General features: G+C 35.7%; 6 protein-coding genes across 9 annotated transcripts; 2 read left to right on the forward strand and 4 right to left on the reverse strand.

Annotated features, from left to right (window-relative positions):
• The first annotated feature begins 1 nt into the window (after position 1).
• CycJ (Cyclin J) lies at positions 2–3,216 on the forward strand. 2 transcript variants are annotated; one of them, XM_089839122.1, is made up of 4 exons: positions 2–688; positions 2,354–2,641; positions 2,726–2,885; positions 2,932–3,216. In XM_089839122.1, the coding sequence occupies exons 1-4, from the start codon at positions 400–402 to the stop codon at positions 3,029–3,031; spliced, it is 837 nt and encodes a 278-aa protein (XP_089695248.1). In that variant the 5' UTR covers positions 2–399; the 3' UTR covers positions 3,032–3,216. The 2 variants fall into 2 exon arrangements, with proteins under 2 accessions (XP_089695248.1, XP_089695249.1); XM_089839123.1 differs by having other exon boundaries at positions 2,947–3,216.
• LOC149673538 (uncharacterized) lies at positions 984–1,927 on the reverse strand. The gene is made up of 3 exons (XM_089839128.1): positions 1,769–1,927; positions 1,321–1,689; positions 984–1,257 (listed from the first exon to the last, which is right to left on the reverse strand). Exons 1-3 carry the CDS (start codon positions 1,805–1,807, stop codon positions 1,135–1,137), a joined length of 531 nt encoding a protein of 176 aa, XP_089695254.1. The 5' UTR covers positions 1,808–1,927; the 3' UTR covers positions 984–1,134.
• A 684-nt stretch (positions 3,217–3,900) lies between the features above and the next one.
• LOC149673539 (uncharacterized) lies at positions 3,901–5,641 on the forward strand. The gene is made up of 3 exons (XM_089839126.1): positions 3,901–4,122; positions 4,346–4,663; positions 4,726–5,641. Exons 2-3 carry the CDS (start codon positions 4,366–4,368, stop codon positions 5,232–5,234), a joined length of 807 nt encoding a protein of 268 aa, XP_089695252.1. The 5' UTR covers positions 3,901–4,122; positions 4,346–4,365; the 3' UTR covers positions 5,235–5,641.
• Positions 5,625–6,410, reverse strand: LOC149673540 (transmembrane protein 60). Its single transcript, XM_089839132.1, has 2 exons — positions 6,329–6,410; positions 5,625–6,207 (listed from the first exon to the last, which is right to left on the reverse strand). The coding sequence occupies exon 2, from the start codon at positions 6,081–6,083 to the stop codon at positions 5,691–5,693; it is 393 nt and encodes a 130-aa protein (XP_089695258.1). The 5' UTR covers positions 6,084–6,207; positions 6,329–6,410; the 3' UTR covers positions 5,625–5,690.
• A 355-nt stretch (positions 6,411–6,765) lies between these two features.
• On the reverse strand, positions 6,766–22,301 carry LOC149673541 (6-phosphofructo-2-kinase/fructose-2,6-bisphosphatase-like). 3 transcript variants are annotated; one of them, XM_089839113.1, is made up of 11 exons: positions 22,115–22,301; positions 15,594–15,719; positions 15,425–15,521; positions 14,168–14,231; positions 13,779–14,097; positions 13,438–13,511; positions 13,299–13,370; positions 12,967–13,218; positions 11,125–11,254; positions 8,579–8,706; positions 6,766–7,437 (listed from the first exon to the last, which is right to left on the reverse strand). In XM_089839113.1, exons 1-11 carry the CDS (start codon positions 22,284–22,286, stop codon positions 7,378–7,380), a joined length of 1,494 nt encoding a protein of 497 aa, XP_089695239.1. In that variant the 5' UTR covers positions 22,287–22,301; the 3' UTR covers positions 6,766–7,377. The 3 variants fall into 3 exon arrangements, with proteins under 3 accessions (XP_089695239.1, XP_089695238.1, XP_089695240.1); XM_089839112.1 differs by lacking the exon at positions 6,766–7,437 and adding an exon at positions 7,475–7,869; XM_089839114.1 differs by lacking the exons at positions 6,766–7,437; positions 22,115–22,301 and adding exons at positions 7,475–7,869; positions 16,293–17,584.
• Positions 22,302–22,594: 293 nt separating this feature from the next.
• LOC149673542 (uncharacterized) lies at positions 22,595–24,396 on the reverse strand. Its single transcript, XM_089839120.1, has 3 exons — positions 24,003–24,396; positions 23,237–23,685; positions 22,595–22,966 (listed from the first exon to the last, which is right to left on the reverse strand). The coding sequence occupies exons 1-3, from the start codon at positions 24,238–24,240 to the stop codon at positions 22,682–22,684; spliced, it is 972 nt and encodes a 323-aa protein (XP_089695246.1). The 5' UTR covers positions 24,241–24,396; the 3' UTR covers positions 22,595–22,681.
• Positions 24,397–24,472: the final 76 nt, after the last annotated feature.

Consider the following 24,472-nt stretch of genomic DNA (forward strand, 5'->3'; position numbering starts at 1 on the left):
TAAATAAATACGACTATTTCTTAATAATACACCAAACCTATCCCTAAATTTAGATATTTTATAATATTTTACGTAATTTTGAAAAAAAAATCGGTCAAATTCTGGGTCAATATTGACCTAAAAAGCGCGCGAAAACATTTATATTATGGAAACGGCAGCTTCCACCTTTCACTGAATAGGCTTTATAGCGCGATGACATTCAGTGCCAACCATGTCTAAAATAAAAAAAACGAACCGCATCTGACGTGTTTCAAGCTTAGGAGGGGAGGGGGGGGTCAACACTTTAGACTTTCATTAAACAGTTTTTAGGCTATATAATCAATTGTTGTTATTACATTTTCTTTTTGTATAGTATAGTTTTGATTTTAACTATAAAGTGTTAATTACTGTCTTGAAGTAATGCCAAGAAGAGACCGTGAACCCGACTGGTGGGTCAGTGAATACGCAAAAGACATTCACTTAACCATGAGAGAGAAAGAAGGAAGACGCCGGGCTTTCCACGGCCGATCGCCGCAACTGCAACACCGAGAGCGTTTGGTCGAATGGTTGTTCCAAGTCTGCGATAGGTTTTCCTTAAGTTACTTGACGCACCATTTGGGTGTTATGTTCCTCGATTTTTTCATGGATAGTCATAACATCGAGACTGAACAATTACAGCTAGTCGCTTTAAGCTGCCTGCTCTTGGCCGGTATGTACCAAAACTGTTCCCTTAGGTTCAGACATGAATCAATAGCTAGGGGATGGGGTGATTTCTTTGTCTCTACGAAACTATTCGACGGAATGCACGAGTAACAGATAATAATTAGGTTTATAGTATATCAAGGTCATTCTAGAATTAATTTCGGAACTCGCTGTGGAAAGCTAGGTGCGGAAGGAGGGCGCAAATAGGGATCTGTGTCTTTTCTGGTATATCAGGGTCACTCAAAAATCAAAGACATCGCGGGAGAGGATAAATGAGATTTACTTAAAAAAAACCAACCCTGTTCGAGTCTCAAAAATGTCTTTATTACAATTTCAAAAGTTCACACCATCTTGTATCGTATAGAAGAAAGGGTACTAATTGGGAGTTTGAATGCTGAAAAATTTTAGTATCAAATAGATTGGGGTACATGAAGTATTACTTAGACCAATATCTTAGGCAGTGTGCGAGCTCTTTGGTTTAATAGAAACGCTAGGAATACTGAAAAGATACTTCTTCAAGTTCACTTTAGTGTTGAGAGCCCGGAACGTATGTGGTACTTGATAAGCGATGGGTTTCTAAAACCAGAAAATTCTTAGAACCTTAAACAAATAAAAAAAATTCCGGTAGAGCCGAATTACGTGTTGAATCTTTGGTTTGGGGACAATAAAGATCTGTTGCGGTACGCGGAAGAGGACCTCTTTCTCTTCAACAATTGGCTTAGGTCCTTCAAGAAGTGGGCTTGGCAAATTGATTTCCAAGTCCTTATTTTCGAGGTTATTTCCGGGTAGGTGAAGTTTAGGGGCTGGAATGTCCACAACGTGCTCGGTTGATTTGGGCATGTCGATTTTGGGTCCTTCCATTACCAAAGACGGTGCCGAATGTTCCATAATTTCGGCATCTAGTCGGGCGGTAAGTAGTGGCGTTCCTGATCGGGCAAATTCAACGGCAATAGGTTCTTTAACTTCCAGTATATCTGGTCCACGTTCGTCCATCTTTTGCGCAGTGGCCTTATACGTGGACAAACCACAAGTTTAAGAATATAAGGCAGAACCTTATAGTTTCTCGAGGATAAAACAATGAACTTACCACCGCGACTAAGACTAAGATCCACAAGTACTTTACCATCTTGGTACAGGTTTCTATAGAACTTTCGTTAGAGGTTTATAACCGAAATGTTGTTGGTGATTTTAAACGTTATAGTTCACAGTATTTATACCATTTTTGGGTGGGTTTTGATTATAGAGGAAACTTGTTGAAATAAAAATCGAGGGTTTATTTCGGATGTCCTAATTCCACGTGCGTTTCGAAATTATCAAGAGCGCATTTGAATATTTTAATAATCTTATCATGAGTAGCTTGCAACAATAAGTAGTACGGCACTTAAAAATGCAGCAAGGATAAATATCTTGAGGAAATCATTAAATTAAGGTTTGTTTCCACGTTACAGACAGGGGTTTTAAGTGGTAACGGGACGTGATGGGCAATAATTTTAAAACTATGGAAATCCTACTGGGGAAACACCTTCATTTACGTTCGACTGTCATATTTATCGATGTTATGTTACTTATTATCTGCCTTATCATGGTTTAAAAGCCGTTACAAGGCATATTTCTGCTTTGAAAGAACTTAACGAAATATTCTAGTAAATTTCTTAATACTCTTGACCAACAGCCAAATCTGAAGAAAAGGACATCCTAATCCCCAAAACGAGTGAATTAAATCAAACAGTGGACGAAAAATACAGCCTCTCGGACTTCAACCAAATGGAAGTTGCGCTTCTGGATTTTTTCCAATGGGATTTAATAATGCCCACTACCGCCCATTTTCTTGACTACTACATGAGGTACACCATCTTGGACAGTGACCTCGAAAGAAATCCAAACGTCTTCGAGACAATCGAAGCGGGAAAGATATTCGCTGAAAAGTACGCCCAGTACTTCAGGAAAATGGCTATAAAAAGTGAGAAGTAGTTCCCGGTCCAGTCCTGCCCAGTTCAGTTCAGGTTGTATTTGGAGTAGGCCTAACAATTGGTTTAATTCCCAGTTAAGACATTCCTCAAGTATCCACCTTCGTTAGTCGCCGCTTCTTGCGTTTCAAGTATAAGAATTTGCCTAACATTAACACCATATTGGCCTTCAACACTTCAGCGAATCACGGGACACGGTGGCACTGAATTATCGGCCTGCGTCGAATACATGATGAAGTAATGAAAGTTCTGTTAAGCCTAATCTTAGTCACATGATCATTAGGCCTACGTTTTACAGATGTTTCGAAGAAAAGGAGAAAGAAATGAACACCTCGAATGATGACAGTGGAATATCCATTGATAGCCTCGAAAATGCCAATTGAAAACAATGAAAATATATTATAGGGATTAGATATTTTTAAATTTTAATTTTTGCAGAAAGAAGACTTACTCTTTCAAATATTATTTTATTTTAAGAAGAAAAATAAACATTATTTATATAGACCTATAATATAATTATGTAATAAGCTAACAAAGACAAATTGGAAAACTATAAATAAACAAGAGATAAACCTACAAACTGGAGATTTCATTTCTTACAATTTTAAAAGGAAGTCGGCACTTAGTGTTATATCCCCATAAAGTTTGGTGCAGGAACTACTGCATCAGGTATATTTTTACATTCTTTAAGCCTCGGCTGGATTGCCACATGATCTAATTCAAAATTTCCTAGTTTTACCATTTTTTCACCGACCAAATTTCCGATTTTCAATTGTAGCGAAAAACTAGACATAGTATCATCATAAGTTTATAAGATCCATAAGTTTCTAAGTGGTTACTGAGAACATGTCATGAAGTGATGTAGGTGAAACGTCATAGTTTTTGTAATGCGATGCCTGATGAGGCGCTGTCAAAGGCTTAGTGCAGAATAAATTGCAAGATGTACTGCAAAATCATGTGTAGTCAATCCTAGCTTTTTGTTCTCGAACTAGCTGGAGCTCTAAGTCTCTAGCATTACGAACTTGTATAGGTAGTGTCATACTTATGGAACATAGCTTATGGTATCATGAAATTGTGAATATTTTCTACTTTCTAAGTACAATGGCAAGTGGCAAACCTGCTCGGTTTCAATTTTGATTTTCGCGCGATTTAAAAATCTATGGCCGCGTGTCACATCACGTGACTACTTATAAGATTCGATAGCAGAACACTTTGGAAGTAATTTTCCCCACTTCAAAGCAGCCGTGTGAAATCGATTGCGTCATTTTTCTAGGAAATGTTGAGGTAAGGGTAACCCCATATCCTCAACACTGTTATTACAACGTAGTTGCTTGATCCGGGTATAACAATGAGGTCAAATTATTTTTTTCGATTGGTTTTATCCATTTCCAAAATAGGGAAACATTTAACTAAAATAAGTTCGTTTAATTAACGTTAGAGATAATTTTAGGGTTCACTCTTACAAAAATTTAAGGTAAGTCATTTTTAAATCTTCCAATCCCGAAAGTACTTCGATATTGATTATGTAGTACTAAGCCTTGTCAATAAAAACTAGGCTTAGCATTTGCTAAGTTGCTAGCCGAAAACGTAATATTTATGTAGAGGTAACTACGCAAAACCGCAAAACACCGTAATCTTTAGAGATCTGTCACCTTGGACTTCGAAACTTAAGCCTATTTCTTTGTAAACATGTTTAGATCTAGACTCGCAACTGAATATGTCAACAACAAAAATGCCAGGTGCAAATGATACAGTTAAGGTTTCAATGGCCAATCAACAAACAATGTCAGAGGGAAAGACCATTTGGTCTCGAGTTTATGGTCTACCATCTTGGATGAGGGTTCCGATTGACAGATTAAATATTAAGACAGATTTTGAGGAATACGCTAGTTCACCCCCTGAAGTTGAATCTGGTTTTGTACCAGAGTTTGAGAGTAAAATAATGCCAGAACCGGTATCTCCACCTCCTATTATACAGCAGCAACAACAGCCCACATTGAAAACGAGCCGTTCAGGTACTTTTCCCATTATAATAACTGTATATTTCCTAACTAATATAATGAAATATTTTTTACAGCTCCCATGTTAACTGATAAAACTTTGACCTTAACAACTCAACGTCAAGTTAGTGCAGATTTCTTGAAAGAAGTGGCTATAAGAGAGGGTGTTAAAATGGTTAAACCAGGGGCCTTGCCTCAACAACTTCAGCTATCCATTCCGTCAAATCTGACTAGCAGTAGCGCAACCCCGTCAGCTGAGAACACCCCAAATTCGACACCTCAAGGTTCCCCCTACATTACTCGCAAAGGAAATCGGGCTGTGTTTGACGAATCACCTTGTAGCAATAACCCCAAGAAATGGTTCTACACAGGCCTATTCGAGAAATCCAACGAAATGAGCAAAACTGGCTCTTTACCCTCTGCTTTGAATGAAAACGTAGCTAGTAAATGCGCTATTGCTGATACAAAAACTGCGGTTAGAGACGAGAAGAAAACTCGAAAAGTCACTTCGCTACCTTCACCAGGGTACAAAAAATATACTGTCTCTAATTTTGATTTGAATGCTGTGAGTCCTACTTCGTGGTAATTGAAGAAAAACACAAAAAAACTCAAGGCTAACGCGGTTGAATGGTTAGCATTTATAGTTAATAAGAATTTCTCGTTATATTTTGGGACAAATCTAGAGAATACAAAGTATATTCACTTTTTATTATAATATTACCACTTTTGCTTTATTTATTTTACTTCAAATGTAAACACTATAATAAATTAGCTAAGCCTAATGTGTAAATTTTTCTCCCCTGGCTATTATATTAGAAATTAGACTAATGATCATATTCATAATGAATTTTGAGTCATATTAATATTCTTGACGTGAAGTACTCTTTATCTATAATCAATTTGGATTCTGGGCTTGATGGAATTTAATAATTCATTCCGGCTTGATTATGAAACATTTGTCAAATTAAATAAAATATTTTAAATGTTTCAGAAGTTGTTGTTGTTTTGAATTTTATTTCATTCTTACAAATATTGAATTGTCTTAATAACTTCGTCTTGAGACGAGATGTTTAAAAACATCGCAAATTACACCTCCTAATAAGGCCCATAATGGTGCCAAGGTATAATACCAAGGAATTTGAACATAGAATTGCAATCTCAGACACAGAGTAATTTGAAAGCTCAGTTTAAGAATGACGCATGTCATATACCATAATTTACGCGGCATTGATACGAAAGACCTGTCATGACCGTTTTTACACTGCACTATTATACGGAAAAGTACAAAGAAAAATAACAAGGTATCGAAGATCCACATGGGAGTGAAGATAATAAACCAATCCCATTCCGTTCTTTCATCAAGTTTCAATGTTAACATGATCAAAAACATGGTTACCAGGGCCCATGTGGCCAAAGCACGATGTAGAACCGCCATTTAACCGTGTTTTTCCCTTAATTATTACATATTTAAATGATTTTATTGGAGTCAAACTGCAACTTCAACATAAAACCCGAAGCCAAGGCTTAACTTATAGTCAGGATATTTAAAGATGGCGATACTGGTATAGGTTCAAAATTGCCGGCAAAATTTAAAAGGAAACGCGCAAATATAATATTTATAATACTTATTTAGGGTTTAATGCCAATTTAAGAATATACATAGATAATAATAATTCTTACCTGAAGTCTCGTCTAAGGGCAACATAAGAGCTTTCTTCTACGACGATAGCGGATTGAATTTGACGGCGCACTTATTCCAATTCCAATGACCAAGGCCTAACTACACGAATGGCGGCTTTTAATCACCGGACATCCGCTTTATTTCAGGATGAAAAGTTGTCTGCTACAATAACGGTCTTTTTTTGAGAAAACGTAGATTGATGCTTTTTTCCTTTGTCTACTAGCATGGAGAAATAATACTGGAGACATATATATATTAAATGCGATTTTAAAGAAACTTTCGTTGTCACTCCCAGAAAGTTACTCCATGGAAAATACCAAGGGAAAACGGCATGAGTAACTAAATATTTAAAAGTTTAAAAACAAGTGTTAAAACTTAAAACACAAAATGATACAAATATTTTGCATGGAAAACAAATACTAGAGACAAAACAGTGTAATATAAATCACAATATATTTAGTATACGTTTCTACAACATAAGGTCTACCAGACCTATAGTAACAATACATTTTCCGAGTCTATAACATGAAACATTTATGAAATAATATATTTTGTAACTATCTAATGAGATACTCTTAACTATAAATGCCATATATGTAAAAAGTAATTAAGAAATTACGCTAAAAAAATTATAAATCTACCATAAAAGTTAGTTTGTATATAAGTCAACAACAGATCAAGTTGGTCACGGTCCATAGACCATAAAAACAATCTTTTAAAAAATACTGAAATATTAAAATTTCCCCAGTCCCCGTTTAGTTTGAGTTTTAAAAATTATTGAATTTCCTCGGGTACAATTTGTACTTGCATAGTAACTTTTAACAATCGTGGAAAATCCTAAATAAAAAATAGGTCAAAAATAGAACTAAAATGGCCGACAATATATATTGACCAATTATAGTGGAATTCAACCTTGGAAAAAAACTATTTTCTTCTAAGATTGAATTCTACAGGATTGCCACGATATTTCCCCCAACTTTATTAAAATTCCCTGACATTATCAAGTTTTCCCTGACCCATGGCAACCCCGTTACTTCGCGTAATCATGTTAATAATGGGGTGGAACGGTAATCAACGCATCTTCTCGTGAACGATGTTTACCAACGTTCTGAAAATAGAGAAACAAAAAAGAAAAGAAAAACCAATTCAAAATTATGTTTTTTATTACGAATTAAAACTGAGAAGAAAAAAAAAACATCTTACATATATCACAGGTTGTTTCGCGGTATTTTTTACATAAAAAAAACAAACAAATAAGCCAAGACTAGATTTTTGTAAATGGCCAAAATATAATTATTTACGATATGCTTAGTTAGTAACAATGAAATAAAATAATGGAAAAAAAAGAAGTTCCCATGACCTTTGAACCCAATTTTAATTAAGTATATATATATTGATTATATAGAAAATACTTCAAATTACCCCTTTTCTTATGGTTTTAGGTTTAAAAATTAGGCGGTTTTAAGTATATTTCGGTTTTACCCGTTTTTTTAACATTATTATTATTAGTCTTGAATTTTTCGTCAATTGCACCCGGTATCTGTAAAACCATAAAACTTAATTTATAGCTTGATGAATAATTGGGATTAACTGAAAAATCTTAATGTTAATCAACTGAAATTAATCTAGAAAATTAATTATAGGGTATTGCTTTTGATTTTATTTGTTGTACATAGTTTTCAGACTAGAAGGATTGATACCATTTACACTGCAGGAGTTGAGGCTACTTGGTACTGCACTTTGCCCATCAAGTAGCCTTGATACCATTTACACCAGGAGTCAAGGAGGCTACTTGGTACTGCACTTTGTCCACCAAGTAGCCTTGATACCATTTACACCAGGGGTCAAGGCTACTTGGTGGAGAAAGTGCAGTACCAAGTAGCCTTGACCTCATGTTGCAAATGGTATCAATCCAACTTATTATTAAAGGGTTGTTAAATTTGACCAACACAAGTTGAATCAGAACCATAACGGTTCTTGCAACTTAACGTACTTAACAAGTTCAGAGTTACCAAAATTAGTGTAACACCTTTCATCGTTCAGCCCTTCTAAAGGAGACCTGACCTCCCATTAAGCCTAACAAAACAAAGGGTTAAAACAACCCCGTTTGTATGAACCCGACAAACCAAACCTTAACCCCAACTATCGCCAATTTCAATTAACGTATCTTAAAAGGGAACTAGTTAAATTGAAACAAAACCGAACCGAGTCCTCGTATAATAAAAAAGAACAAGTACTTAAGTACTTACCGGAGGTTTATCACGATGCGTATCAACGGCGCTTATGGGTAACTTCAACATTTCGAGTTCGCATCCATACGCAACTGGTGTCAACTTCAAAATGCAATGAAGTGGCACCCTCAGATACGGAAGTTGCTCTAAAAAACGGGACAGTTGAAAACCAAAAGGGGACATGGTACAGGGACAGGGACAGGGACAGGATGGAAGTGTAAAGGGGAGAAAAAAATAACAGAAAAACAACAAAAACAAAGAGGATAGAACAGTTTTGAAAAACAAAAAAAAATAAAATAAGGAGGATTCGATTATTTATCGTTTGGTTTTCTTTAATGTAGAATACGTTGTGAAAAATCACAGAATTTGTGACTTATCACGTAAGCGTAATTTGCTTAGCGATTGTGAAATGGGACAGGCGTTAATTAAACTGTAAATTTTTTTTAATTGAAACTAAATAACAAAAAACAAATTAATTAATTAATTAACAATAACCGTATTGTAAAAACATTTACATAACATAACATAAAAATAAAATCTCACAAAAAAACCGATTGAGTTTAATAGACTTAGAGCAATTACGAATATTGTTTAATAATAACTATTAATAACAAATAATTAAACCCTTACTATCATTAAAGATAAAAAGAAACCATATTTTTGAAAGACTCAACAATTACTATCTTTGGCGCACCATTTTTGTAAAGAGAAATAGTTAAATACTAATAGTTAAAAAAAAGCTAACTATTTATTGGCAATTACGCCCGAAACTCAATATATTTATATATCACAATTAAGAAGAAGTAATTAAGAGATTGTAGTCTGAGTTTCGATCAACATAGTTCTAATCTCAAATAAATATGGATGGAGTATAGTCGACTAAATATGACTGTGACGTCAGAGTATATCTTTGAGAAAATTACGAAAAGTGTAACCTAACCTAACCTAATATATCGGAAAAAATGCAAACTTAACTAAACTCTGAGGTATCCAACGAAAAAACTGTGACCTTTACCTAATATTAGGCTAAATACAAAAAACTGTGACCTATCCCTAATTTTTGGCTAAATATGTCACAACGTAACACTTCGTTCAGGGGCACAATGTGAAAACAAAACCCCCTAAGATATCCAACGAAAAAACTGTGACCTATACCTAATATTAGGCTAAATACAAAAAAAACTGTGACCTATCCCTAGTTTTTGGCTAAATATGTCACAACGTAACACTTCGTTCAGGGGCACAATGTGAAAAAAAAAGCCTAAGATATCCAACGAAAAAATTGTGACCTATACCTAATATTAGGCTAAATACATAAAAACTGTGACCTATCCCTAATTTTTGGCTAAATACGTCACAACGTAACACTTCGTTCAGGGGGCACAATGTGAAAAAACCCTGAGATATCCATTCTTTGAGAACCAAAAAAGTACTTAACTGTGACCTAACAGCACCGCAACTAAAATTTTAAATTTTAGTCCCCAATATTTGGCTATAGACGAGTACGTGTGTCACAGCGTAACATTTCTTTGACAAGTTTGTCGTTACTTTCAAATGGCACAAATTGGCAACTTAAAATTAACTATTCCTAGTTATCTATTCTTTTAAGAAAAATACAAAAAACTATGACCTAAGATATCATTTTAGGACCCCTAACCCGGGCCATTTTAGTATATGTACGAACAACAAAATGTATGTTCTAAGTATTCTAAATTTATAATAATCTATGATCTTCAATTCCTGCAATTGGAATTTGAATTTCTTCTAAGGTTCCCCCATCACCCGAAGTTGTCAACTTTAGAATTTTATGTAATGGAATTTCTATGTTACATAATTCGCCTAAGGATGGACATACGGTAACACACGCGTAAGCGCAGATTTAAACCGAATGTGCAGACGTCAGTTGTCAATCAAAAAAAGGTCGAACAGCAAAGCAGGAAAGAAGAACAAGAAGAAGTAGATGAATAAATGAAAAGAGAAATGGTTTACGGGGAAATGGGAAGAAAATAGAATAAAAAAAATAATTTCAAGGAAAAAATACGGCAAAGAATTTTACACGATAATAATAATTGAAAAAGAAAAAAGAAAATTAACAAACTTCGTTCATTTGATTTTGCTTTAGAATTAATTTATTTTAATTTTGACATGTGTGTTAAGAGTTCGAGAGCCAGCAAAGCGCAACAATTAGTTTGCTGCAAATTTCAAGCGTAATAGAATAGAAAATTAAAGGGATAGTAGCGTGCGTATAAATGGATTCATTTTTGTATTGAATCTTTCGCAGTAAGCAACTAACACTTTAATTATAGCAAAATCAAATATATTGAACGTGTTTTTTACACTAATTTATTAAAAAAAATCCAGGAAAGGACTCTAATTAGTTGATTAAACTATAGGTTAAGTTGGAAGATAACTTAGTGATACGTGAGTGAATTTAGTAAAGTTTACTGTAGTAAGAGGATGGTTATAGTGTATGGATTGTAAAGCGTGCAGAAAGACATAATGAAACAACTCTATAGCTAACTATACAGTAATAGCGCTTTGATTGAATTTGAAATCGAACTTACCCGAATTTTTATCCATGAAATAGGCGAGAAGACATCTAAGAACAGCCTGATGAGCCACAACCAATACGTTTTCCTGCCTTTCTAGTTCCATGATTACCGGTTCCAAACGGGACACTAAATCCTCGTAACTCTAAAGTACAAGAAAAGCAACAAGAACAACCCAGGTTTGTGGTTAGAATTACCATAAGTAACGAATTACGGATCATACATAACAAGTCACGAAAATATTTTCGTAAATTCTACGTGTAACAATGAATGCACAACGAAACCTTAAATGCTAAATATTCATAGCATGTTTGCACATTTTGTACAATCAGAGTTCAAATGAGTCATGGATACCCAGTAGGGTATGAAGTAACCGTGATATGTATTGCAGTTTGAAATTAAGTTTAATCGATATGGGAAATTTGGTTTTAATCGCGTAGTTCAAACATTTGTTATTATTAGATATTTTACAATAAAAACGGGTATAAATGCGGATTTTCTAAAAAAATCTCTGGTCAGAATTGTCGCCCGTCTATTGGGCTAAAGGTTAGTTACAATCATATGCTTAATATACTACGCGATTAACGTAAATAGGGACTCTAGGGTAGGGATGGCCTCCATTTTTCAAGACGGCAGCGGATTACAAAAATATTTCCTAATGGTCATCTACTAGTTAAGAATAACGTCCCTGCGAAATTTCAACTTCCTAAGTAAAGCGGTTCGGTTTGGGCGTTAAATTATAAGTCAGTCATGACGGTACAATTGTGGATGGAGCTAAAAAGGAAGTGGTAATCCTTCCGCATTCCCAAAATGTCGGCTTCTATTGTGCCTGTCTGGGGAATGCTACATTCTTGGGGAAACCCCTTCCTCAACCCGTTGGTATGTAGTATCTACACTGTTAAATCGGCATCCTTGAAGTTTAGCGAGCCTGCAGCTAGGGAAACCCCACCGCGGCGGCGCCCAGACATCAAAGCTCAAAGGTGCCGCCGCGCGCTCCCTTCCGAATACCGGGGAATCCCCGTGGAGTATATATTTGGAAATATTGTTAGTTGACCGTAAAACCCTATAAGAAGTTGATGATTTAGGCCTTCGCGTTAGAGACAAGTTTAACGGGAATTTTGAAAATAATAGTATTTTTTTTTTTAATAAAAATAATAAATTTTTATTGTAATGGTGGAATTCATAAACGTCGGACGAAACGAAATTTATTACTATTATTATTATTATATTGCCCGCAATGCCCTGCCTTTACCTGTACTAAATAAGCGTTCTTATCTGTTCCACCCTGAAAAATTCATTTTGTATTTGTTAGCCTAAATAATTTGAAACCGATAATTTTTTACAAGAACATATTCTATATACAATTTAGTACGTGAAAATCTAAGCTCAATTATCTCGAAACTCCGCATTTATACGCATTTATACCCGTTTTTGTTGTAAAATTTCTAATCATAACAAATGTTTGAACTACGCGATTAAAACCAAATTTCCCATATCGATTAAACTTAATTTCAAACTGCAATACGTATAATAAATTTCTAATTTCTGGCCCTTTGTGGGTTTGAAAAAGCGTCACCAAGGATTGCGTATAAATGCAGTTTTTTAAGGACTGCGAAGCAAAACTCGTTTTTGTATAAATATTTATACAAGCATAAGTTTATCATGCCTCATTATAAACTTATGATACAAGGTATAAGCTTCTAAGCTATCTTTTCTTAACTACCATTATCCCTACTAAACTACCCTTCTTGTTTTTCGTGTTTTCCATCCACAAACAAACATCCGACTCTCCGAGATCCCCTTACATTCTCTGTTACACGACACGTAGTAAAAACAAACCTTTGAAAATGAACTTACTTCGCCTCTGGGGTAACGATAACTGAATTTACACTGATCTCTGGCAGCGAATTCTTCGGGAAATTTTTCCTGTATCTCTTCGTAAGTCATTTCTTCGCATATTCCAGCATCAATTTCGTTTAAGGCCTTCCATCTTTCCTGGGGAGCTTCGATACCTTCGGCCGTTTGAATGGTTCGTTGCATATGACTGGTCCATACTCTTAACCTCGGAATATTTTGTTCCGCGATATACTTCGCTAGCGTTCTCGCGTACTGATTAAAAACAGTTAAACGGTGTTCAAACAAATATTCGCAAGACGCTAAGTACGTTTCTACGTAAATATAATACGTACTTCCCATCCTCTTTCTGATAAGTCAGAATCGCCCCCAATTTTTCCTTGTAAATTGAAAATACTTTCTCCGTGCTTAATTAAAAGCAATGGAGTTTTTAAGTTTTAATTAATTTTAAATAAATCACGTGTGTTCTCTTACTCGTGTAAGATATATTGAACGTGGAATGATGTGAATGTTCATTAGATAGTAAACAACTCGGCATTGAATATGGCCTACAAATTCAAATTAGAATCGTTTTAAGCCTTTGTAAAATATCTATAAGCCTTGGCCATGTGCTAAGCCTTGTAAAAAATATCTATAACCCTTGGCCATGTGCTAAGCCTTGTACAAAATATCTATAACCCTTGGCCATGTGCTAAGCCTTGTACAAAATATCTATAACCCTTGGCCATGTGCTAAGCCTTGTACAAAATATCTATAACCCTTGGCCATGTGCTAAGCCTTGTACAAAGCAAGATGATAGTTTGTTTCGTTCGTACCTTCGTGACGGTGAACCAACACTTTTTCGCCAGCGTTAAAGATTTTCATGTACGAATAATTCTTTTCTTGATTTTCGTCCAATGATTGATAAGTCAATTTATAATGTTCAATTCGTTGAATGAAATCAGTCAAGGCAGCTTCTTTGTTCATGTCACGATAATCGGGGCTGTGAATTTTCACTTCCTTAATATTGGCAGCGACAATATCAGGATCATCGCAGTACGACTCGACAAAGAAGAGTTTAAAACCGAATTTCTCGCAGACAATGTTAAAAATCAACCTTCTCCTTTCGTATGTCGTATTGGTTGCATCGTACACCTTAACACAAAAAACAGAACATCAATCAATCCTGATTTCAAGCTAATGGACTTATAGAAGAAATATTTACAGCGACTTCGCCTCCAGATTCCAACCATTCGCACATTTCTTCCAGCGCATCCATTGCCACTTTGCTAGTAATTGCATGTACAACAAATAATTATGTCTCAAGTATTGACAAATACCGTACATATTAGGACAATCTGTGGTCAAACATTCGACCGACAACCGTCGCGCGGCATTACAACAGGCGTTCAACATTCGCAGCTTTGAGAAAAACTGACAAACTACGATATTTAGGCGATATGTTTTAAAAACTAGTTTGAAGTTTCCTACATTGAACTAAAGGTCATCTGGGGGGAAAAAATGACCAATAAGGTCAAGACATTCGCGTTCGACTGGTCCGATTTATAGTCGCAGCTTGAAGCAGAGCGCGGGTCCAGTGGATCCCCTACAAGGTGACTTTCCTTACGAACTCCAGTTTTGGCTTGGCGAAGGCAGGTGGAGGCATTTATAACTGCACGTATAAATACCTCCCACTCACCTTCGCCAAGCTAAACCCGGAGTTCAGGAGGAAAGTCAACTTGTAGGGGACACACTGAACCCGCGCTTTTTGCTTTAAAACTATAGTTTTCTACATGGAATATTCCATTAATCACAGAAGAGAGGCAAAAACAACATGGACAGGGAAGCCTTCTGGAGGTATTTCAATTACGCCAAGAAACACCGGTAGAGGCTGCACGAATCGGTTCTTGGCGCGAGGGAAATAGAATAAATAAGAGGGTGGTCTCCCGCCCCTGTGTGTTGGTTTCTCTTTAAGTAACTAATGGAACAGTCTATAGAGACTCGATGGTCGCACAGTCACGAAGAATTGACCAATGAAGTCTACACATTCGCGTCAACCGTACCAGGGTTCACACAACTTTTGGAAAACTAATTTCCCTGAGATTTCCAGTTTTTCCCCCATATACTTCCCTGAATTTTCCAGGTTTTTTTCCCTATATGGAGTATCCTATGGAGCAAATGTTAACGAAGGAGAGGGGGCAAATAGGACTATAACATGCTCAAAGGGCATCCCCGTATCTCTAATATAACCAAAGTTATGAGCCTCCAAAGTATAGTGTAATGTTAATCCTATGGAGGGTATGTTCACGAACATTTTGCTTAATTTACTCGGCCCCTGAATTTTACTAAAAATTCGAAATTTCCCTGAATTTTCCCTGAGATTTTTGTCAACTATTTATTTCCCTGATTTTTCCAGGTTTTCCCGGTTTGTATGAACCCTGCGTACGATTTTAGTTAAGAGGGACACCAATGTAATAATTACTTTCTGATGGCCATTGCCTCCTTATTTTGCGGATGAAAGAACTCATGATTCTTATAAGCCTCAGTAGCTTGACGTCTATATTCACCAACGTTGAAAACTGTATAGAAATAGCGACAACATTGAAATAAACCTCGGTAATACATTTTTTTAGTAAAGGTCGCGTTCGAACCTCTGGTATTAATGCCGATCCAATTGAGGTAACGAGTCAATTTCTTTGCAATGTATGTCTTACCCCGTGCGGGGAGACCCACCATAGCAATGACATGCGGTAAGTTGACATAATTCGTACGGTCCCCTGTACAAAATTCATTTTGATGAGAAAAAACATCGAACTACGGATTGTCAAGCTCTCATATTCTTATTTTGTATTGGAAACCCGACAATGATAAAATCCGTAATAACTTATCAATTTTCTTGTCAAATTTACAAATAAATCTTTCTCTATTGTTCAATACAATACAATAAATCATGTCGTTGGTGATAACATTCTATAAATGTATATACACATATACATATATATTCGACCTTTTGAACTTTAAAAAATAAATTTACAAAATGATATTCAACCATTAAAATTATCTAATTCAAATTTCCCTCAACCAAAGTTTTCAATAACAGTACATTTTAATACAAACAATTTTTATAAATCAACTCTTCAGGATTACGTTTTAAAACACATTTATTGTTATCTGCAACACTGGTATGTAATGTAATGTAATGTAATGTTTAATATTCAAAATAGAAATTTTCCCATACCCAAGAAATATTCCTCACTAAAATAAACCCCCCGACCGACATTCCCTGACCAGCGGTCAACCGTCCCCTAATTCAAATAAATAAATAAATTACAAAATTAACATTTTCTCACCCAATTTCACGACTCTTTTCATCAAAGAATGTGAATTCACAACGTGCCAGTCAACAAGCATTATAAAACTTTGAAGTGAAACGAACCCGGGCCGTTATATTTCAACACACACACAAAAATAACAAAATAAAACTTGGTAGACGAAATTATATAAAACCGAAAACGTATATATTCACGTAAACCGATCTATTTTTCTTTATTACAAAATTTTAATAAAAATTGTAGACGTTCGATACCATGATACAATAGAATGTACTATAGTTAAAAAATTGTCGCTAAGAAAATCGACGATAATACGATTTTTAAAACTCTCAGCAAAGGCTTAGGTAATTCGTCGATTGTCGTATTACGGAAAATTTATATTAGAGTTTTCGCAACTTCACGAGTACTGACGCTAAAAATAAGCTCAAATTCAGGGGGAGATTTACCAAAATAGAACTTTGTGTAGTAAGACCGGAGAAGAACTTGAGCGTGAGGTAACAAGTTAACAACCGACAAAATATAATAAAAAAAAAGGAACAAAATTGATAAAAATATTTACAAAAAGACACTAAAGGGGATTCATATTCAATTGAAATAAAAAACGGGGAAAAAAACTCATAGTACGCGAATCATTTAAGTCTTTACTAATTTCTTCGTAAGAAATTTCACCATTACCGACATTTTCCATAAGAACGGAAAAGCTAAAATTGTTACGAGGAAGGAAACTTAGGGGAACAAAAAAAAATTGATTTTGCAAAACTGGCAGGCAATCCGGGAAGACAGGGCATGGGTGGAGGGGTAAAGAAGGCGTGGTTATATAAAGAACGAGCTTGTTTATTGGTAGCCATTTTGGAGGCTCGTTTACACTACCCAATAATGTTCTAGATAACCCCCGGATTTAGAAGGTGTATGTTGTAAATAGAATCCCTTGGAAAGTTGTTTCATTTTTTCTTTCTTTCTTTCACTTTAGTTTGAATGTTTTTTTTTATTTCATATATTTTTCTATCAAGTTTAATTTCTTAAATAAAACCTTGGGAAAGTTTAATTCAATTCGCACGTCAATGTTGACCTTTTCTTTGAATTGATTTTCGAAGAAGTTGAACTACTGGTTTTTACTTTTATATACCTTTATACTCGCACCACGTGATCACATCACTCACTTTTAGCTAGTTTTTAGTTTGACGGGTCTACCTCTGTACGAGCATAATTTAATAAATTTATTTTTCTAGGTATGGGTTTTGGTAACCACAGATATTTTCGAGTTTTGTTGCCACGAACATTATTTAACCATGGATAAAGAATGCGCGTGAGGAAATTTGTTTTCACTCTACAGGATCGGCAACTCCCTATCTCGAACGACAGCTTATTCTGTATATACTCTGTACAATATCGGTTGTCAGCACGCGCAAAGCTAGGTCTCTATGTAATCTAGCCTTGCGCGTGCTGACAAGAGACAAAAAACTTCAGGATCTTCAGGATTTAAAATCGTTTAAAATATCCTGAAGTTTTTTGTCTCTTGTCAGCACGCGCAAGGCTAGATTACATAGAGACCTAGCTTTGCGCGTGCTGACAACCGATATTGTACAGAGTATATACAGAATAAGCTGTCGTTCGAGATAGGGAGTTGCCGATCCTATAGCGTGAAAACAAATTTCCGCACGCGCATTCTTTATCCATGATTTAACCTTGAACGCGAATGTAATTTAAATTTAAGGATGATAAGGACACAATTGAACCATATCTGGCCAAGGCGTACCTAGGTTCAAAGTTCAACCGTCGCACGAGCGTATTTGCTTTCGTCTGTTGTCAGCACGCACAAAGCTACGTTATATATAAGACCTAGCTTTGCGCGTGCTGACTACCGAAGCTGTAACAGAGTATGTATCAAAACAGCTGCAGTCTGGCACAAACAAACTTTGTACCATGCACCTCAAGGAACCCAGATAGTTTAAATCTATCCCTCCATAATATGTTTGACCCAGAATTGTCCCAAGATATGTTTTACTCGCGCAATTAAATATGATAACAAAATAATCTTTATAACTAAACTTCCGTAAGAAATTGTGTCACTGCTCTCAGTGTCAAAAACGATTTTCTTTGGACAGCTCGTAAGCGATAAATATAATAAAACTCCATATATAAGTACTCTATTTCCTCTACACAAGTAGGCTACACTTCCTGGTGGAGTCAAATGGTATGAATCCTCCTAGGTATAAAATATTAAGCGACGAGCCTAACGACATCTTCCGCTGTGTTAAATATTCCAACAAATGTCCTTTAGCAACAGCGCCATCTTGTTCCATAGACAATGAAGTATGTAATTTAAATTTGTTTCCCCAATCAAAAAGTTCCACATGGTTAATTCAAACAAAAAACATGAAAAACTCATTAATTCTTCGTTAAAACGCCCCAAAAATTTAATTAATTTTTGTTTGTTTGCTGTCAGAAACCTTGGAAGTTGAACATACGTCATTCGGTAATACCATAAGTAACGTAATAACTATAAGTATGACACTAAATATAGGGTCTTTGCGCGTGACGTCAAGTTACCTTCCCCCTTTCCTCTCCCCTTGCCGGCTGCCCGCTCTGGCCACGTTAGGACGCCATGTTGACATCCCCTGAAAACCGGTTTTCGCCCCCTATTTCTTCCCCTTTTTACTCTGGTGGAAACACCCTATATAAAATACTTTAAGTAACAGTTGGTTTTATGGGTAATTTTGAGTCTAAAATCATCTGATATTTTGCCTAAAGTTACGATTGAAGTGTTTTACCGACTGCCTATTAATTAAATTAACATTTAATTTCATTTTCATACCTAAATTTAACGGGTTATCGGCAAAAACCCTCTAATTATAACTTGTAAACAGAGGCCCTGACGGCAAAAGTATCACTTCGTGTCAATAGAAATGGGATTAAGTGTCATACTTATCGTAAATACGTTACTTATTGTACTACGTATTTTCTCCTAGTCAAGGACAATTTTACCAAACTACTGGATTGATTTTTATCTGCTGATCAATTGCGTATGCATTTTGGAGAGATTAAAAACGGAGAATAACAATATTACCATTCATTTTGAACTTTAGCATTTGTTTAAAATTGCGTGATCGTCCCACGTACTACTGACCTTTGAATCGGCATTGGTTCAAGTGACAAGGAAACAATATTGAATAATCATTTTCGATGCACTATTACTATCTCTTTATAAAAGATAGCTCGTGGAAAAAACCTTGAGGAACACACACCACCATCACCACCAATATCACGCGACTCTATCTCTAATTGAGGCTTGTTTTTACTTTCGTACATTTTTTAAGTGTTTTGAGGAATGTACAAAGAAGAGGGAATTATTACTGGATTCCTTTTGTGACTGGATTTCCGGTTATGAAGATGAAGTCATTCAAAAGTTTAAGAGATTTTCTTCAAAATAACTTTTTTAAGGGTCATTATAGGCCTAGTAAGGGAGTGGCGATTTTAGGCGCGTTTCAACGTTTTATTCTTTTTTTTTTTTTTTACTTTAAATATGGGGTCAACGTATTGGGCATTTTGAAATGAATTTTTAAAACTCGAATTATCTGACGAATTCACTTCGAATTTCTAAGAAATAATAAACCAATTTTATATCACATTCTATAGGATTTAACCCAATTTCACGTCACATTCTATAGGATTTAACCCAATTTCACGTCACATTCTATAGGATTTAACCCAATTTCACGTCATATTCTATAGGATTTAAGCAATTTCACGTCACATTCTATAGGATTTAACCAATTTCACGTCATCACATTCTATAGGATTTAACCAATTTCACTTCATCACATTCTATAGGATTTAAGCAATTTCACGTCACATTCTATAGGATTTAACCAATTTCACGTCATCACATTCTATAGGATTTAACCAATTTCACGTCATCACATTCTATAGGATTTAACCAATTTCACGTCATCACATTCTATAGGATTTAACCAATTTCACGTCATCACATTCTATAGGATTTAACCAATTTCACTTCATCACATTCTATAGGATTTAACCAATTTCACTTCATCACATTCTATAGGATTTAACCAATTTCACTTCATCACATTCTATAGGATTTAACCAATTTCACTTCATCACATTCTATAGGATTTAACCAATTTCACGTCATCACATTCTATAGGATTTAACCAATTTCACGTCATCACATTCTATAGGATTTAACCAATTTCACGTCATCACATTCTATAGGATTTAACCAATTTCACTTCATCACATTCTATAGGATTTAACCAATTTCACTTCATCACATTCTATAGGATTTAACCAATTTCACTTCATCACATTCTATAGGATTTAACCAATTTCACTTCATCACATTCTATAGGATTTAACCAATTTCACTTCATCACATTCTATAGGATTTAACCAATTTCACTTCATCACATTCTATAGGATTTAACCAATTTCACTTCATCACATTCTATAGGATTTAACCAATTTCACGTCATCACATTCTATAGGATTTAACCAATTTCACGTCATCACATTCTATAGGATTTAACCAATTTCACGTCATCACATTCTATAGGATTTAACCAATTTCACGTCATATTCTATAGGATTTAACCAATTTGACGTCACATTCTATAGGATTTAAGCAATTTCACGTCATATTCTATAGGATTTAACCAATTTCGCGTCATATTCTATAGGATTTAACCAATTTCACGTTTACCTTTATAGAATTATTACTATTTTTATAGCATATAATAAATTTGAATTTTATCAAATTTAACTAATTTTAGTTGGGATTTCATGCGAATTTCCCTAAACGTAACAGACTTCGCGCCAAATTTCAAGGACATTTCGCGTGTTCGAATTTGAAAAACAAACTAAGCCTGATTTGACTACAAGGTCACCAAGGCATGGGTTCCCCTGTATTCACTGTTTATACTAAACCTATAAAGTCAAAAAAAAAATACTATGGCTTGTTTACACTGTAAACCAAAAATCTCTCTTTTATAAAAAAAATTCACCATTTCATTTTTTCTCTATAACCCACAGAGAGGAATAAGAACATAACTACGTAGGTCTATCTGTTAGAGGAAATATTGATCGAATAAATAGGCCTCAGACCAAAAATAGCGCGTAGGCGGAGATTCAACTTGAATATCTTCATCATCATACACATAAGTACATCGGTACAATAGAAAAACACTAGGATTCTTTGCCTAGTAGGTTAAATATAGGTAAATAGGACCTTGGTTATTCTGCCAACGATTTTGGCGCCACGCACGTGCTAGGAACGTGTTCACCTACAACAACTCTACCCAAAGACACTTGGGTAGGATCAATTACCTACCCTACCACCACCCTTACTGTCTAGGTCTTCCCCGGTTCCCCGAACCTGGATTGAAGCTGCTGGCCTTACAGCCACAGGACTTTGACCAGTGACATTTTAAGCCTTGGACTCTGTACTTAATACTACTCTTGTCAAAATGACCTCACAATATTTTCAATGTCTGGGTCGCGAGTTACTCTGGACGTTTCAGTACGCGAAATAACATAAACCTTAACCTAGTACTGGGACGAAACAGTAATTGTCGTCAATAGAAACATACCGGTGCACGAATCCAGCCGGCGTCTGTAAATCTGGACGCATTTAAACATAAGGGAAAAACCAGGCCAGGGAAGCTATATTATTCTAGATAACCCAAGGACTTGGCCGAGATTCTCAAACAAAACTTTTGAAAATGGGGGTCGAATTAGGCTTAAGTTCATTGTTGGGTATTTAATTCTCGTTTACCTTCGCCGGGTTGTATATAAATAGATAAAAAAAAATACGCGCTTACCTCTAATCGGGAAAGGTTTAGCTCCGTTACTCAGTTTCTTGCTTCTAGCCGCTGTAGACATTCCAGACTGACAAAATGCTAGAGTACGACTGAAAGCCAAGCAGACCTCCGCGCGATAAATGCAACTTCTTGCTGTAGAACCTTCTGATTGGTTCGTTGAAACGAGCGTCATATTACCATCTGCGTATTGGAAGTTTTGGCGCCAGATACGTTAATTGATAATGTCTTTGTTTCTCGTATCTGCTGATTAGGCAACAAGAAACAGATGTAAGATTTTACACGGAATGAATTGCAGTTAGGGTATATAAGTATTATATTAAACTATCATCGAATTATTTGCTTTGACCGATGCGACTCCAGTTTTATTACTCCAAGAATATGCCTGCAAAAACAAGATTGTCAAGGCATAATTGCTCCCCCCACGGGATAAGGTCATGATCATGACAACGTTTTGAATTACTTTAATTAAGCCACAAATGAATAAAAACGATTTAAAATTTAATTTATTCAATCCACCAATGCGTGAATATAAATAACCATTATAAATAAATAAAATTGCAACAACATTCAAACGCAGGCGCACGAATCGACTACGAGTTCAGGATATTCGCCGAAATGTATGACGTCATGATTATTGGAATCTCTATAGAGCATGGTAAGACTTGACAATTTTGAGGGTGCGCAATAGGCTGAGGTTTCGCGCTGGCGTCTATCGAACAGCATCGCGTGGATTAAGGCAACTTTCGAGGACTTCACGGTATGTTGAGTTATTGTTGGAAAACGACAACCTCCTTCGCAACGGTATTTTTGATAAGCAGTTGGTTGGATTATCCAGTTGTCCCATCCTATATCCTGGATGAACGAGAAAATTTTTGAATTAAGATTTATGGATTTTTCAGTTGCATAATAACAGGGTTGACAAAACATATTCCCAGAATTTTAGGCCTGTTTTCAGTAGAATAAATGTTAAAAAAAATGCAATCTACAATTTTGCGATTCTTCAATAATTTAGGCCTATTTCAGTAGCAGCTTTGCCAAAACAATTTGTGATCAAGTTCTCCCCCAATATATTTAGGCCTATTTTCAATAGCAGCGTTGTAACAACAATTTAAATTTACTTACACTAAAATAGACCATTTCGGACGTTCGACGACAACCAGTGAAACTGTTCGTCGCGCTAAGACTTCTTCGGCGTCTGTTCTTTGGTGTAGTTTCTTCCGGGGGTACTTCATTACAATGTCTTTTCTCCATGAATATTATAAACGCGTGTTTTACTTCGGTGTCGTCACCATCCGTTTCCCGAACAAACTTAAAATCAATTTGAGACGATTGATTTCTCATTATGTCCGTCAATTGGTAGATTTCCGTATTTGATTGCATACGGTTTGTGAAGTTGGAACGTTTCATCGCTACGATAAAGTCTACCGAGGTCGTTAGTTGAACGCGTCCGAAGTTATTCGTGGGTCCCGCAAACTCTAGATGTAGTTCCGAATTATGTATTTCCGTTTCGGGTTCTTTCAAATTGGCCGAAAATTTGATTATAGTATTTCCATCAGTTGTCACTTCAATTTCTAATAAATACGATTAATTATTAATAGTCCTTTAGCGCCTAGGTTTGCTAACTTCTTAATAAAAGGGTTGCCACAAAATTTACATATTAAAATTCAAGTTCATATCCACCCAAGTTTTCCCTCAACTATTTCCCGCGATTTTCCCATATTCAAAGCAAAAATTATAACAAATCAACCCTTCACCACTAAAATCAAATTCCCTGACTTTCCTAGGTTTCCCTAATCTCTAGCTGCCCTGATATAACATAAAACCGGTAAATATTTCAGTAAAAAAGCCCCGATTATTCTTCATTTAAACAAAAATTTGGATTACTAACCTTTGGCTAAAATAGTTTGAACTACTTTATCCAAACACTTGTCCCGCTTTCCTTGAGTCATTTGGTCGTAAAGTTCCAAAAGTAACGGTGGTACGTAATTAGAATTAATTTGAACGTCAAAATCCGTAGAAATGCGCGCGTTATCGCGAAGAATATTCCCACCCACCCAGCCAAAACTATGGAGCCAATAACCCCGTAGAACTAGTATTAAAATACTGTGGTAACTTCGCGAAAACATGATTTTTGGGTCTTTGACAGCGCTCTGACCAATGTCGAAGGTAAACTAATGCAATTCAAGACCGTATGCCTCTCGATTTTAAGCTACTTTGACGGATATAATGTTGGAAGAGTTTCCTAGATTAGTTTCCGATTTCTTTACTAGGAAATTGACCAATGTCCGATTCCAGTCGAATTTGATAGGAAGGGGATATGGTCATTTCCGGTGCAATATGACGCCAATTCACGGGTGG

This window comes from Phalangium opilio, unplaced genomic scaffold, assembly GCF_054372755.1.
Source record: "Phalangium opilio isolate 3A_F unplaced genomic scaffold, DU_Popi_V2 ptg000048l_1, whole genome shotgun sequence".
In the NCBI taxonomy this organism is placed as follows: domain Eukaryota; kingdom Metazoa; phylum Arthropoda; class Arachnida; order Opiliones; family Phalangiidae; genus Phalangium; species Phalangium opilio.